We start from the raw sequence: 16,482 nt of genomic DNA on the forward strand, positions 1-16,482 counted from the left end.
TGATCACTCATTTTACTAAATGCTAATGGCACCTGCTGGGAACTAACTGAAACTGGAGCATCTTGATTGGCTAGAATCTTCCAAAACAAACATTATATGTATGTATATCTTTATTTTTGTAACAGGCCATCAGTATACATGGTAGTTTACAAAGCACTTTAAACAAGTTAAAATACACCGTCCCTGTCCTGAAGATCTTATAATCCGAACTGAATAGACAAAGATAAAGAAATTAACTCAACACAGTCATAGGAATAGTATCAACATGGGGGGAAGGGGGGAAGAGGAGGGGGAAAGGGGAGGAGGAAGGGGCACACTAGGCACTCTGGGATAGAATTACTTTGACTTGGATCTGTGCACTGCAGTGTGGATGCCAGAGCCCTAGGCTTGAGCATGGGTCAGAAAATCCTTAACCTACGGTTAGAATGCAGTGTAGACACTCAAGCCCGGGGTTCCCTGACCCAGGTCAGCTGTCTTGAGTCTCACTAACCTTAGGCTTACATTGCTGTGTAGACATACCCTATGTGATCTGGGAGTCCATAGTTTCCTAGGACACAGGGGAAACATGCCCAAAAATATTGATTGGCTACTGGTTGAACTACAAGGGATACTTCATAATCCAGAAAGCATTCCAGCAATAGAGACATTATAATGGCATAATAAATTACACAAAGTCAGGAAACCTAAAATCATTTGTATGGAAATTTTACTAGACATGGAAAAACTGTTAAAGCTAACCGTAAGTGTTCTGCTCTGAGTACATGATACCTTGATAAAAACGGAGAAACTTGTTGATCTCTTATGAGGTGTCCACCTACTGCCAAAGACAGATACTGCAGTCAAACAGCAAGAAAGGGAAACCTAGTCTGCAGCAGAATTTTCTTCCGTGCATTCTCCTACTTCATCTTCAGCAGTAGCATCATGAACAATGTCTTCTGAAGAAGATAATGAGATAGTGACAAAAAGCAAAGCTAATCCCATTTCTTCATCTTCTAATAAGAACTTTGCTACTTCATCTGCTTCAGCATTAAAAACTACCACCCAGTGGAAAATTCTTCAGATGTTCATCAAATTGATATTAAAAAGTTTTTTGGTCCCATCACCAGAAAAACAAACTTGAACATATGTTTGCTAGAGGTATTTAGATTTGCAGTACACCATTTCATATATAGTTGAAACTCCGTACGCTAAATTTTTTTCAATTTACAAAGCATCGAGTAGGACATGGCTTGCAGGAAGTCTTCTGAATGCCAAAAGGGCAGTGTGAAAAAGTTAGTGCTCTTCTTGAGTAAGCTCCTCGCGTCTCTAGTAGCTGATGGATGGAGCAAAATTCACTACTTCATGTTAACTCCACATCCAGTGTTTTACTCACTCCAATGCACAACTGAGCTTCACCACACAGCCCAATATATTGCTGACCAATTTAAATATATAACAAGAGTTGGAAGGATTAGATTTTTATCAATGTGAGTAAACATTGATTTCACCAAACACATCAATGAAAAATATTTCCATTGATAATAATCAACATCTACAGATAGGCAAAGAAAGAAAAATGCTGCTTAAGAACTTAGAGACAGTCATTAAATTATTGCCTCACCTGCCCATGATTTCCCACAACTGCAAACATTTAAACTGATTAAAAAAATTTTTTAAAAAGTGTTTAAACCCAAAATTTCATACAACTGTGAAACTGCAAATGGATAAAAATACTGAAAAAAAAATCAAGATCAATATTATCCAACGTTTATAAAAAACAAAATTGAATTCTGCCAAAATAATGAATGACTTGGATCCCTGGAAGGTTATTTTGGTTGTGACTAACAATGCCACAGACATCAAAGTTTCCTGGGCATTGTAGATAGAGTATCCACGCCTTGCGTTATGGATTTGCTGCCCATACGATGCAGCTTTCATTGATTATGTTGCAGATCTGAAAATTTTCTCATTACATGTAAAAAGTCAAAAGCATTGCCAATTTTTCCAAAAACAAATGAGTGCCGCAGCCATTTCTGAGCAACATTTAATACAGCACTTGCTGTATCATACTTGAGGGGCATCTTCTATTAAATGTATCAAAAATCTTCAAATATGCAAGAAAATTTCAGTCAGCCACTGCTAAAGAAAGGGCGGCCAGGTGTTACCCCAGAGTAATCTGCACTGACATTCTTGTCAATCTTTCGGATGCACAACTCAAAATTCACTTCATTGCTTGAACGCGTAGCACAGTCTATTCAGAATATGAAATGATCGTTCTGCATTGTCTGATGCAAAGAACAAGCTCCTGAACATTAAGAAACATCTGTGAGAATACTGAGCGAAGTCCACTTACAAAAGCTGAAAACAGATAGACAAAATGAGATCATAGAAAATCCAGTGATCACTCTGGCACAAATGCTGCCTATCTTCTTGATCCATGCTTCCAGGGCCAAAACCTTGCTGATAATGACTGATTCAGCATATGACTTCATTGCAGCTGTTGCATATTTTCCAAGGATATATAAACGAACAAACAATTCTGACAGAGGCAGCAAATTATAAAACAAGCAGCAGCCCATTAAGTAATAAGACAACGTGGAGTGCTGTCCCAGGAGTTGAATCAAAACAGTTTGCTCCATGACAGTGAAAAAGGTTGTGTCCCTGCACTGTAGCTACAGTGGCATAAGTTATTTTAGTCCTTGTGTGCTACTGCACATGCAAAAACAATTGGATGGTTTGGGGAATCATACTTTCAAAACCTAGAAATAAACTGGAAGCTGGCAACAGTGTTTCAGGACTAAAAAGGCAAGCTGGGTGAGGTAATACCTTTTATTGGACCTACTTTTGCTGGTGAGTGAAGCTTTCAAGATACAAAGAGCTCTTCCCCTGGTCTGGGATAGGTACTAGGAGTATCACAGCTAAATACAAGACTGAATAGATAGTTTAGCATAAGCAATTAGCATGTATTCTAAGGGAACGTTCAAGGTGAAGTGACCGGTAACACCCCTGCAGTCATAGGACAAAAAAAAAAGGGGGGCTTAGTTGGTTAGATTGTTGTAAGAAGCCATAAATCCACTTGTGGCACTCTGTACCTCAAAGCAGCACTCTGGAACCCCCATATTCATGCCATCATATAGTTATGCTATATTTCATACAAAGTATGCTATGTATGATACCATATGAAAGGTCATGATCTGATGGAGCCCATTGTTCTTCCCAAATATGTATATCATTAGTGTGTATCAAGTTATGGTATTTTGCTGCATGGTTGTTACTGAAATAGGTTGTAAGATTGTTAGGGACATACAAAAAAGGCAAACCGCTCCCAGAGCAGGTCTCAATGACCATTAATCAGCAGGGGAGTTGTAATAAATGGATTTACAATTCAATGATAGTTGCAGAAGACCAGGGGGACTGCTCAACCCAGTCACTCAGCAAAACCCGCCAGGACACATCTGGGCAAGTGTCTTCTAGGTACATGAACTAAGGATATAAAATAGGGAACAAAGCAACATTCCTTTGCCTTTCTCCTCCCCAACCTATGCTGGAAGCAACAAGAACCCTGAAAAGACAAAAACTTCGTCTGAGGAGATTGATCCAGGCTTCTTGGAGAAGTCTGTATTAAGAACTAACATCTGGGGGGTGAGAAAACTGCTTGCTCTAAATACTGCCTAATCTAATAAATTTTAAGATTTAGACTATGTACTTACTTTTTTCTTCTTTGGTAATTATCTGACCTTTTATGCCTACCACTTGTAATCAATTACAGTCTATCTTTCTGTAGTTAAATTTGTTTTATATTTTACCTAAAACTGGTTTGGTTGAAGTTCGTGGGAAATCTCAGCTCAGGTACAAAGGCTGGTACATGTCCTCTCCACATTGAGGGAGGAGTGGGCTGGGTAATAAACTTACGCCGGTCAGGCTTCTGACAAGGGCAAGACGGCATAGTCCGCAGAATGCCATGCTAGGGAGCGGGGGGGAATTGGCAGGTGCCTTTCTTGGTGTTTCAGGAGTGCTTTGGGAGCATTCATGCAATCTAACTGGGTGTGGGGCTCCACATGCTCTTGTGTTGAGTGATAGAAGCACCTGTAGGAGTTTGCTGCTTGTCACTAACAAAGCATTGTGAGAGAGCCCAGGCTGGAGAGTTAAGGGAGCACAGAGGTACCCCAGTGCCAGGTTGTACCCCGGGGATCCCATCACATCAGTGTCTTTATTTAAGGCCATGATTTAGTGTCATGCAAGGTTATGAATTTAAGCTGCCAGGCTTGTCTTTTGAAAGTGTTGTGCAGGGTTCCTTTGGGGATGAGGACTGACAGGGTAGATATAGAGAGATCACTTTCAACTTGTCTCTCTAATATCCTCGGACTGACAAAGTTACAATACAATACCAAAGTTACAAAAACCACTGTACATATCAAGACTAGATTAAGATTAGAAAAGAAAACGACAGATGAAGAGTTGACTGAATATGCATCAAATGGAGGGGATTCTGATAAAGATACTGATGAAGCAAGATATTGATGATAATGTAAAGCAAGATAATTTAAGGGTTGCTCTGCTGCCCACCTAACATAAGTGCATTTAGAAATGACTCTTATAGTTGCTCTGTGTTTTATTTCTGTTTAGATTTCTTTTCCCCTTCTAATTGTTCAGCCTTAAATAAAGTTCACATGTAAATACTAAACTAACATTGCTAAAAAAGGTAAAATTCTTTCACTTTTTAGAAAGTAATTTCACTGTGCTTCACATTTTTCTCAACTGAAATAACTCAGTTGAGTAATTTGTTTTTTGTAATTAGGCATAAGTATCTAAAGCTAAACCTATTGGAGATAATAAAGTTTTTTTCCCCTTATTGTTGTTCTAATAAATTAGTTCTTTAAAATCCTTTACTATTACTGACACAAGACATTGTTTGTCCAATATTTGACGGGTCAACTGACCAATTATTTTCGAACTGGTCAAGTGTTCAACCCTACAAATACATAACGCAAAGATAAATTAATAAAGAAAGATAAAGCCAAAATAAATATCTAGCTCATAACTCTTTTCATAAAGTAGATCTCAAACCTCCTTTATAAAGATATAAACATTTTAAAGATGGGGAAACTGAGGCGTAAGGTCACACCACCAGGCCAGTGGCAGAACCAGGAACAGAATCCAGGTCTCCCAAGTCCCAGTCTAGTGCTTTGCCCCACACTGCTTCAGAAATAAGCTACTATGTTGATGGGTGCTAGAGACACTCCTAAAATAGAATTAATGAGTTACTACATTGCTCATTCATGCATGCAACTAGACAGGACCCAATTTCGATTCACAGACATCATCCACATTCATTGGGGAATCTGACAAGAATTTCAGGCAGGTGTATATTTCATAACTCAATCCATGTTCTGTAAAGGAAAACATCCACAAATCCATAACTGGATCAAACAAAATCCTGCCATGGACCCTGCCTGTTGATCCAGTATTCTAAGATTAGCAACTAGGGATATTGTGAAACCAGTAATCCAAGATCTGTTAGTCAACAGAGTGCACAATGAGGAGGACTTATGAAATATTCATCCCCTTTAAAAAAAGAAAGAGTGATTACTAGTACCAGCAGGATCAAAGATGAAACTAAAGAGGAAGCTGGCACAAACGCGCACAGGGAAAAAGAGGGGGAGGAAGAAGGTGGGCCTGAATGTTCTAAATAACAAATGGGGGCAGGACCCCCCTAAATATTTTAATTTTTTTCTTTAAAAATGTCAGCATACTATTTAAAGGGCTTCACAGTAATTTTTAAAATATCTGTCAATTACAAATCTAACTTAGTTGCCTCACTTTTAAATGGACCCTATTTCTCATTCTATTGTTCTTTAACTGTTTTCAACCATCATTTGTTTTTTTAAAAACAAATTACTTTTTGTAGTTAAGCAAAAGTTATATGTACCCTCAACTCTACACTAAAATTTGATAAATAGCTACCTTAGAAGATACTAAACATGGATTCAAAATAATCAGGACATTATACATAGCTTTGAAGATCTAAAGGACTAACATTAGCTAATTAATGTTCACAACATCCCTTAGAGAGTGGAAGGATTATTCTTATTTTACAGGTGGGGCATAGTGCTGTTGCTCACCCAAAGGCCACAAGGTTGGTCAGCATCAGGACTCTGGAGTTCCTGAAAACCCCAGACCACCCTGATTCTTGCCAATTTATCTTTTATTAAATTAGAGATTTGAAAAGCAATAAAATAATATTTTGTGGAGAATGTAATCAAGTGGGACTTTATAAGCATAAGTTTAGACAAACAACATGAAAGCTGCTCAATCTGCAGAAATTCTCTAATTATATATACAAATATGGCATCTAGAGCCCAAGACAACTTTCTGAAGGAAAAGATTGCAAAGTACCTCATTTTCCCTGACAGATATAAATACATAAAAGAGGGTTCCATAATTTTCTGAAATTAGAAGACATCTCTGAAGCACAAGGCTTTACGCATCTCTGATCTTGGACAAGAATTAAGCATTCTCAGCTTTATGCAGCTAGCAACCAGCAATAACAGATTCAGACTCATAAAACGCTTAATTCTTGTCCAAGATCAGAGGTGCTTAATATTGAGAGAGCTTGTAAAAGGAAGAAGGTGTTTTGGCATCTGGGAGATAAGCAGTATCATTAAAGACTTGATGTATTTAAGCTGTAAGGGAAAAATGAGATGTATATAAAGGGGATCATTGCCTGACTAAGATAACACTGCTGCTCTCATGTTTTTCTTCCAATATTTATAGAGGAATTTTAAATGATATCAAACATCTTTTTATGATTCAGCAACAACTTTCCAATTAAAGCTCTATATTGAAAAATTAAATACTTTTACATTTCTAAAATGATTTTGAGTTTTTTGATGTTAAGTTAGTGGTTCTCCACTTTACGTGTCCAGGTATCAAAGGATAAGTACTTATAAGATTGATTACCTCTGAACTGCAGGATATTCTGCAATGTGTAAACACTCCCAAACAAAGGGAGTACCTGAGAGAGACACTTTGTAAACTTTTTTACATTAAAGTACATAAGCCAACTTCATTTAGTGTTTGATAGTTACACAAAACCAAGTTCTAAACCAGGGGTCGGCAACCTTTCAGAAGTGGTGTGCCGAGTCTTCAATTATTCACTCTGATTTAAGGTTTTGCGTGCCAGTAATACATTTTAACGTTTTTAGAAGGTCTCTTTCTATAAATCTATAATATATAACTAAACTATTGTTGTGTGTAAAGTAAATAAGGTTTTTAAAATGTTTAAGAAGCTTCATTTAAGATTAAATTAAAATGCAGAATCCCCCAGAGCGGTGGCCAGGACCCGGGCAGTGTGAGTGCCGCTGAAAATCAGCTCGCGTGCCCCCTTCAGCAAAAGTGCCATAGGTTGCCTACCCCTGTTCTAAACTAATGCCAGTCTTTCTGATCGATTATAGAACTATGTTTCCCCAGTAGAGCACAAAATATATGTGAATAGTTAACACTTTAAAAACACCTTTCCCTCATGGTCAGCTACTTTAAAGTAGTCAAACAGAACTTAAGCAGTCTTTCCAAGCAATTCACTTTTTGTCTCAAACATTAGAAATTTCAGCCCAAGGGTTACTTCATTCTAAGGCCCTGTTTTTAAGTGTAATTTGTCAACCATAGATCTAGGTGACCCTATTGTAATATGCACATATAAGTTCATGTAACAAATAAGCTTTTCTAGGAAAAAGGACCATTTGTTATTTCAGCTGAGATAATGTACACGCAGGAAGCAAGGCAGGTACAGGCAGACATTGTAAATCCCCAAAACAGAATTAGTAATTAGGAAACTTAAAAAGACAATGTATAACAAATCCACTGATACATATATACAATGAACTACATATGAATGAAATTTAAACCCAGCTCTTTCTAAATGTGCTGAATTCAGGATGACTCACTATAAAAAAAATAAAAACGCCAGATTTGTCACTCAGTCACTCATCCCTGCAATGAAACAGCTCTCACACACACCCCTCCTTCTCCAAACCCTTACCTCCCCGCCCAGTAACCTTCTGAACACTTTGCAGAATGATTCTTAACACAAACCTCCTCAGCAGCAGCAGCATTCCTGATGGCTTGTAAAAGGAATGTGATCTTAGACTGGCCTGGGATAGTCTCATATGTTTCCTACACAAAGAAAAGAATAGAGGTTACTACCAGCAAGTTACTGCTGGAAAACATACAAAAGGTATTAACATTAAGAACCTTAATTGCTCCAGTTGGAGAATCCAATGCAAATTATTAAATAAAAGGATAGTGCATCATATACATAAAATTAAGTTGACAAAGTACATTGTGACAAATGTAGTAAATATTTGGACTATTTTGTAAAATTAAAAAAGCTTGGCAATATGAAATCTTACCTCCTGAGAGCTGGAAGGAAATTCCCTTACAATACAATCTTTCTGAAAGTGTATATCTCTAACTCAGGCCTGTAATGAAGATTTATTTCAAAGACCTAAATTAAGACTGGGACCAAATATAAAAAGCTTTTGTAGACAGAAGAATAACCCAAGTGTGAATTTTCAATTGATATTTTAGATGTGTGAGCAAGTTTTATTTATAAGAATGCACTTCATCTTTGTAGTAAGATTTTTCAGAAAGAAGGCCTGGTCTACACTGGGGGGGGTGTCGATGTAAGATGCACAACTTCAACTACGGAAATACCATAGCTGAAGTTGACATATCTTATTCCAATTTACCTCACGTCCTCATGGCGCGGGATCGACGGCCGTGGCTCCCCCGTCGACTCCGCTACTGCCGCTCGCTCCGGTGGAGTTCCGGAGTCAACGGGGAGCGCGTTTGGGGATCGACAGATCGCATCTTAACGAGATGTGATATATTGATCCCCGATAAATCGATCGCTACCTGCCGATACGGCGGGTAGTCTGGACGTACCCGAAAAGTTAACAAGTAATCCCTTTAAAATATTTTACCCATTTTTCCACTCAAATTCTAACGAAGTTCACACATATAAACTTTTAGATAACTTCTGCACAAAATACAAACCTGTTCTCATCAACCCCATTCCCAACAAATCTATCTGTGACTCCTCTCCATAACTACAGTCCAATCTCTTGTCCCTTCACTCTAAACCAGTGGTTCTCAAATTTTTTGTATTGGTCACCCCTTTCACAGCAAGCCTCAGAGTGCCATCTCCCTTATAAATTAAAAACACAGCATTTAAATAATGTTCAATATAAAAAATAAGTTGATAACTCTATTTCAAATGAATTTACCTTTTCTCACCGCTTTTAAATTAAGACTAAAACACATTTTTTATTAATTTTTTATAAGCAGAAACTCTTTTAAAAAAAATTACTGTTTAATACTGGGGGAGCTCAAGAAGAAACTGTCATCACTTTTCACAGCAGACTTAGCACCCCATTGCCACCCTTACTTACTTCTATGCTGCTGCTCGAAATGGTGGTGCCTTCAGAGTTGGCCCACTATTCCCCCCACCCACACCATTTGTACTTTGAACTCCTACTGACTTCCCCCTTTCTACAGTAGAACCTCAGAATTATGAGCACCTCGGGAACAGAGGCCGGTTGTAACTCTGAAACGTTCATAACACTGAACAAAACATGGTTGTTCTTTCAAAAGTTTTCAACTGAACATTGACTTAACACAGCTTTGAAACTTTACTACGCAGAAGAAAAATGTTGCTTTTCCTCTTTTTAGTAGTTTACTTTTAACACAGTACTATATTTGCTATTTTTTGTCTCTGCTGCTACCTGATTGTATACTTCTGGTTCCAAATGAGGGGTGTGGTTGACTGGTCAGTTTGGAATTCTGGTTCTACAGAAGTTCTACTGTACTACATTAGGTTCAAGCTTCTTGTCCTCACTTTAATGGCCTTTAAACAACACTATCCCTCCCCTCTTTTTGATTCTTCATACATCTCCCACCCACCTCCATCTCACCAATGCACCAACCTCCACCTCCCCATTTGCCTACTTCACCTACAACCATCTGCATATTTTCTTTCACACCACCCCTTATATGCGCAATGCCCTCCTTGAACTAAAGTGTAAGACCAGTACAAAATCTTTCTCCTTCAGCTAAATAAGTTTATGGAGGGAATGGTTTAATGGGATAACATGATTTTAGTCAAATGAACAGCATGCCATCGCTGGTAAATAGTATCAATGGCCAATGAGGGTCTGGCTGGAGAATGTTGCCTACATGCTCGGGGTTCTACTGATCGCCATATTTGGGGTCGGGAAGGAATTTTCCTCCAGGGTAGATTGGCAGAGGCCCTGGAGGTTTTTCGCCTTCCTCCGCAGCATGGGGCAGGGATCGCTAGCTGGAGGATTCTCTGCTACTTGAAGTCTCTAAACCACAGGATTTGGGGACTTCAACAGCAGAGTCAAGGGAAAGGGTTGGGACAGCATTGTGGCCTGCATCATGCGAGAGGTCAGACTAGATGATCATAATGGTCCCTTCTGACCTTAAAGTCTATGAGTCTAAATCTCCCATTTCTACTATGCTGCTCTAAAAATGCTGCCAACTAAAAACAGGGAGGAAGGTCATGGGAAAAAGAAATCTTTAAATTACTATTGTTTTACTCTTCACATTACTTGTTCATTTAGACTGTGAGCTTTTTATTATTCTATAATCCACATTTGCTGCCTACCCTCCACATCCCAATCATTGGAATATTCCAATGACAATCTTAGATGCAGCAAGACAAATAAGTTAGCAGACTTATCAAATGTAAACTAGAGAGATCCAAATTCTAAGGAAGGCAATATTATGGAGTTTGGTTTGCAGTCAATGAACATAACTGTCCACTATTCTTTGAGACTGGATGAAAGAGGGGAAGGAACCAGTTTTTAGCAAGATGGTTTGAGTCAACTGCATAAGTGTTGCAAAGTATTATAACAGTATGTTATCAGTTTGGGACAATTACATTTTTCCTGAAACTTTGAATTAAATAAGTTTTTAAACCATACACGCTATTCAGAAGACTAACATAGTACCAAGCACCTGGATTTTGCTGTACAACTAATCTCAAGCAGTCCTCGTGCCCTCTTTAAGAGTTTGATTTAAGAGTTTAGTTCTAACAGCTATTACTACTCAGTAGTAACACAGAAGAAAGTCATTAATGACAGGGAAAGTGACTACACAGATTATACGAGGGGAAGGATAGCTCAGTGGTTTGAGCATTGGCCTGCTAAACACAGGGTTGTGAGTTCAATCCTTGAGAGGGCCATTTAGGGAACTGGGGTAAAAAAAATGTGTCTGGGGATTGGTCTTGCTTTGAGCAGGGGGTTGGACTAGATGACCTCCTGAAGTCCCTTCCAACCCTGATATTCTATGATTACTAAATTTTGCATGCTAGTAACTACAAACATGCTAAACATAAGCTTGGTACATTAAAATGTACTTTTCATTTGTAACAATTTTCTAAATATTTATAACACTAACCAGTTAATCCTCAACATTCCTTTGCGATAATTATTCCCATTTGTACAGAGAATGGTAGCATAAAGTTCTCAAGTGACTTGCCTGAGCCACAAAGCAAGTCCATGGCAAAGCTGGTACTAGTACTCAAAAGTTCTAGTTATTCATGATACATCATATACCAGTAAGTGTTCGGTCGTGTATTTTATGAAATAGATTTAATAAGAAGCTTTTGATATAGTCTTTTTTCAGAGTTTACTAGGTTTGCACATTCGCTAAACAGTACCATTCTAAACTAATTTCAAGCCACTGACTACCTGATATTAGTGCAACAAACTTGTAACACCGTATGTAATCACACTTTATTTACAAAGGCTGAAGGTATCTAGGCTGGCTAAATTCTGGAACAATGAATTCTAAGAGAGCAGTGATAGATTCAACAAGCAACTAACCACTAGTTCCGCATTTATTTGAAATGGCCGTCCTTCATATGTTCTGGAATTTAAGAACAAGAATCTGGGGCTCAAGAACAAAAAGGATGTGTGTACTTGTGTCTAAGCTATAAAGACAAATTAAGGATTTGTTCCAAAGAAGATACAGCCAGGGTAATATTATGGTCATATAAGCACATAACTAATTGATATTAATGAGTGTTCTGTATAGAGCAAGAATACACTTGCTCTATACCTTTTCCTGGAATATGCTTAATGTCACTTAAAAATCTACCTATTAGAATTACTCAAAATCTTTACCTTAAAAGTAAGCTAGCTAGAATATGCAAACCAGAAACATCGTTCACTGGAGTAAAATCAAATCATACTACTCTCAATGTATTTTCAGTTACCTGAACTCTTAGTAACCAGTTAGGTTTGCCAACAGTAGATGAATTTGTAACAGTTTGAACTAAAATTAAATGTTGCAAGGCTGAGATCATTATTTTAGGACAGAAATAAATTATGGGTAAATTTATTAGGAAAAAAAATTCTAAAAAATTCACAAGAGAAACATTACTCATTCCCAAGCAAAAGCATATTTGGAGAGAGTATTTTTGGACACAAGTTGATTTTTGAGACAGTACAGATTAAGTCATTAAAAATGTATAAAATCAACTCTGGGAAGAGAAATTTGTTTTAGGAACAAGAAACTAAATATTCATTATCCAACTATTTCCATTATGTCTAGACTAAATAGAGAAACCAAACATCAAGTTCAATGTACCTAAATAAAAAAGTACAGGGTATTACTCTGTTTGTACTGTATTTGAATACAAAAGCAACACATAGTGTTCAACAGTTTGGAATAGTCAGTCACATCAAATAAGTATTTTTGTTTTGATTGACTACACATGTATCGACTGCATATTTGTCAATTCCCACATTAAGTCAAAGCAAACTTTTCACAAAGTAAACTATACAAACCAACAATTTTATTTATCCCTTTCTAAAATGGATTTATTTTATAATTGTTATTATACTATTTCCCACTATCTTTTAATGTGGCTTTAATACATTGTGCAACAAATATACCTTCTCAATTCTTTTTAAACCCAATTAGTGCACAAGTGCAATTTTGCTATACTTTTGGGCATCAAAATGGGAAAAATCAAGTCCCACAATTATGTCTTTGAAGTCTATATTTTACCACTAGATTCCAGAATGGGGGAGCATCATTTGCTGCTTTACTGTAAATCTGGTGGCTTTGCTATCTACAAACAGTTTTCAACTTCAATGAGCTCTTAATATGTATGAACAGAAAGAAAAATAATCATAGACCGTTTTCTTTTTGGTATGTGGGAAAAAACACAATTATTCCTTATGAAAGAATGTGCTGAACTCTGCTGACCGCTAAAGTAATGTAAGAGATAAAAGACCCAGCACAGCCACCCAATGGGAACTCATGGTCTAAACCAGACGCTGGTATTTAATTCAATAGAAGAGAGATTTCCCATTAGGTTGACAATAGTGACTCTTAAGTACTATGGAGGGGGGAGAGGGGAGAGAGAATTAGCCGAGTTTACGAATTACAAAGCATTTTTGCTGAAGTGACACGTGAAAAGTTTTGTCTGATAACGTTCACTATGTAGAAAATGCTTCGCTTAGGAGAACATCACTTAGATGCTACTGGCCCTCCACGGACGACCAATTCTAAAGAGAGGCAAGAGGATTACACCGCAAGAGGGGACCCCAAGAGTTAAGCACGACTCTCACAGGGGCTTCTCCTCGGCACAGAGAGATCCGCGCACTGGGGGGACAGCAGCTGAAGTAAAGCCAAGACCCGGCTGCCGGAAGAGCTCCTGGGTGCAAAGCCCTGGATGGGGCGAGCTGAGCGAATCGCTCCTATTTGCATCGCTCAGCCCGGGCAGAGCCCGGGCCTCATCCTAGCGCACAGCCCCCCGCGGCGCTTCACTGTGTCAGCAGTTACCGCTAACTCCCCTCAACACGCACCCTCCCTCCAAACCTCCCCGCCGCCCCCCTCCACGGGCAGGTCACGGACGCGGGGCTGGGCCGGTACCCGCTCTCGCTGCCCAGCCACGCCGAGGGAGCTGCCCCGCCTCGTATCTGGGGCAGACTCCGGCAGCCGCGGAGCTGAGCAGCCCGGGCAGAGGGTGACCGCCAGGGACACCAACCGCGGAGGCCCCTGGCCCTGCGAGGCCTGAGGGGGGAGCAGCGCGGCCACACACACGCCGGGGGCTGAGGCGGCGGCACAGGCCCCGGGGAGAGGGAAAGGGGGGGCAGACCCTCGGACAGTTGCCATTTGAACCCGCCCCCGAACTAACGGCCGAAACGGCCACCGCGGCCAGAGCGGACCAGCCGCGTCCGCGAGTCACCGCTCCAGTGCTGCTCACACGTGGGGTGGGCCAGCCCCGCTGCCTGCTCCCCTCCGGCGGCTCCGGGAGGCTGACAGGCCGGCGCGGGCGTCCCTTACCTCGGCCTGTTTGCGGACCGTATTGTCCGGGCTCAGCAGGTTGCCCAGGAGGAGATAGAACTGCTGCTGCTCCTGCTCCGCCGCCATTGCTGCGAGAGGGAAAGAGACAGAGACCGGCCGGGCAGGGCAGGAGGGGAGGGGGAGCCGGCCGCGCACCCACTAAAAGAAGGCGGAGCTGCCACAGCCGCGCTCTTGTCCGAGCTTCTCTCACAGCCCGTCCCCCACCGCCCCGCTCCAGAGCGCCCATTGGTTCTAGACCGAAACGGCTTCCTCTCTGATTGGTCCGTGGCCTATATCGAGCTGCTGATTGGGGGAAACCTACCACCCTCTGGTCCGTCTCCTCTTTTGTAATTGGGCTGCTTCGGACGAGGCGAGAGTAGTCATTGGCGGAAGCCTCTGACAGCCCCGTTGTGATTGGTCAATTGTGTGGTTGCGTACTGGAGGGAGGGAGAATAGAGCGTGTAAGCGCTTAATGGGCGGAGGAGAGAGGAGAGGGAAAGCGCGGGAGATGTAGCGCGCCTCCCCCTGTTGTACCACCGCCCTCACTCCAGTGAGGTGCTGACCCCGCCCCCTTCTCTTGGCCTGGGCAGATCTCCGCTGCTGGTCTCTGCCCGTCCTCAGGGATGATGGGTGGGCTGGGACGGGGGGGGGACCCCTAAGGAACGGCCCTCCCTTCCCAACCTCCAGGGAGAGGGGTGGCAGCATCTCTGCCTCCGCAGTGACATCAGGGGTCACATAACCCCCCTTTCCTACCCCTCCCACATGTCTCTGCCCCCCGGGGGCGGGGGTCACACAACCCCACGACCCTACCAGTGTGCCCTCTAATTTTTTATGTCCATGTGTGGAATGAATTTTGTTATGTGCACCATCACCTTCATATTGGTGCACATGACAAAATTCATGTGGTGGGGTGGGGTGGGACCGAGGGGTTTGGCATGTGGAAGGGGGCTCAGGGCTGGAGCAGAGGGTAGGGGGGTGTGGGGGTGTGAGGGCTCTGGCACGGGGCCGGGAATGAGGGGTTCAGGGTGTAGGAGGTGGCTCAGGGTTGTGGCAGAAGGTTGGGTGCAGAGGATGAGGGCTCCAACTAGGGGTGAAGGCTCTAGGGTGGGGCCGGGGGCATGAAAGTTTCGGGAGGGGGCTTGGGCAGAGGGTTGGGTGCAGGCTCTGGGGTGGGGCCAGGGATGAGGGTTTTAGGCTGCCCCAGGGCTGTGGTGGGGAAAGAGGACTCCCCTCAACCCTCTCCTGCCACAGCAGCTTGGGGCCAGGGGAGAGGCACCTCTCCCAGCGGCAGCAGCTCTGGCCAGGCTGGGCTGGGCCGAGAGAGGGGCTCCTCTCCCCAGTAGCTCCAGCAGGCCTCAGGAGGGGCTCCTCTCCCCCGGCAGCAGCAAGTCCAGGGCAGGTCTGCCCTGGGGCCGGCAGGGAGAAGCACCTCTCCCTGCCGCAGCCCTGAGCCCCTGGCGGGGTTTAATAGGCATCTGCGTGGCCGTGCGACTTAGAGGGAACTTAGGTCCCTATCCCCACATTGACTGGGGATCACACAGCTCTGCATCCCTTCCCCTTCCAGTGAGTGGGGGGTCACCAGCCCCATGACCTAACACCCCCAGTGACACCAATTGGGGGTCACACAGCCCTGTGGCCTGTGACAATGACTGGGGATCACACAGCACCATGTCTTTGCCCCCCCCAATGACAGCAACTGTAGGTCACATGGCCCCTTGTCCCAGCGACGGGTTCACACAGCCCCATGTCCTAACCCCCACCATGTGACAGTGACTGGGGGTTACACCGCCCTGAATCCCTACCCTTCCCACAGTGACTGAATGGGGGGTCATAGCTCTACCCACCTAGTGACTAAGTGGGGGGTCAAACAGCACTGTTTCCCTGTCCCCTCTCAGTGACAGTGAACGGGGAGGGTCACACATCCCCAGGGCCGGCTCTAGGTTTTTTGCTGCCCCAAGCAAAAAAAATGTTGGCTGCCCCCCCGCCAACCCCGCACCCTCCTGCCGCCCCAGCCCTGGGTCACTGGTAACTCGCTCCCAGGGCGGGTCATTCAGCAGGAATTTTGGATGTGCACAGAACACAGACAGGATTAGTTCCCATATGGTTACAGAACTGCAGTAAAGT

At 42.2% G+C, this 16,482-nt stretch overlaps 1 protein-coding gene across 2 annotated transcripts in view; it reads right to left on the bottom strand.

Moving 5' to 3' along the window:
- The window catches only part of IPO5 (importin 5), an 84,319-nt gene extending 69,608 nt beyond the window's left edge, over nucleotides 1–14,711 (bottom strand). The window contains exons 1-2 of one of the 2 annotated variants that reach the window (XM_005287026.5): nucleotides 14,359–14,711; nucleotides 8,071–8,151 (exon numbers count right to left, since the gene is read on the bottom strand). In XM_005287026.5, the coding sequence (XP_005287083.2) occupies nucleotides 8,071–8,151; nucleotides 14,359–14,445 (168 nt within the window). In that variant the 5' untranslated portion in view covers nucleotides 14,446–14,711. The remainder of the gene's footprint in view (nucleotides 1–8,070; nucleotides 8,152–14,358) is intronic. The other variant, XM_042843664.2, reaches the window with a different exon arrangement.
- Between the last annotated feature and the right edge of the window lie 1,771 nt (nucleotides 14,712–16,482).

The sequence above is a fragment of the Chrysemys picta genome, chromosome 1, assembly GCF_011386835.1.
Source record: "Chrysemys picta bellii isolate R12L10 chromosome 1, ASM1138683v2, whole genome shotgun sequence".
Taxonomy (NCBI): domain Eukaryota; kingdom Metazoa; phylum Chordata; order Testudines; family Emydidae; genus Chrysemys; species Chrysemys picta.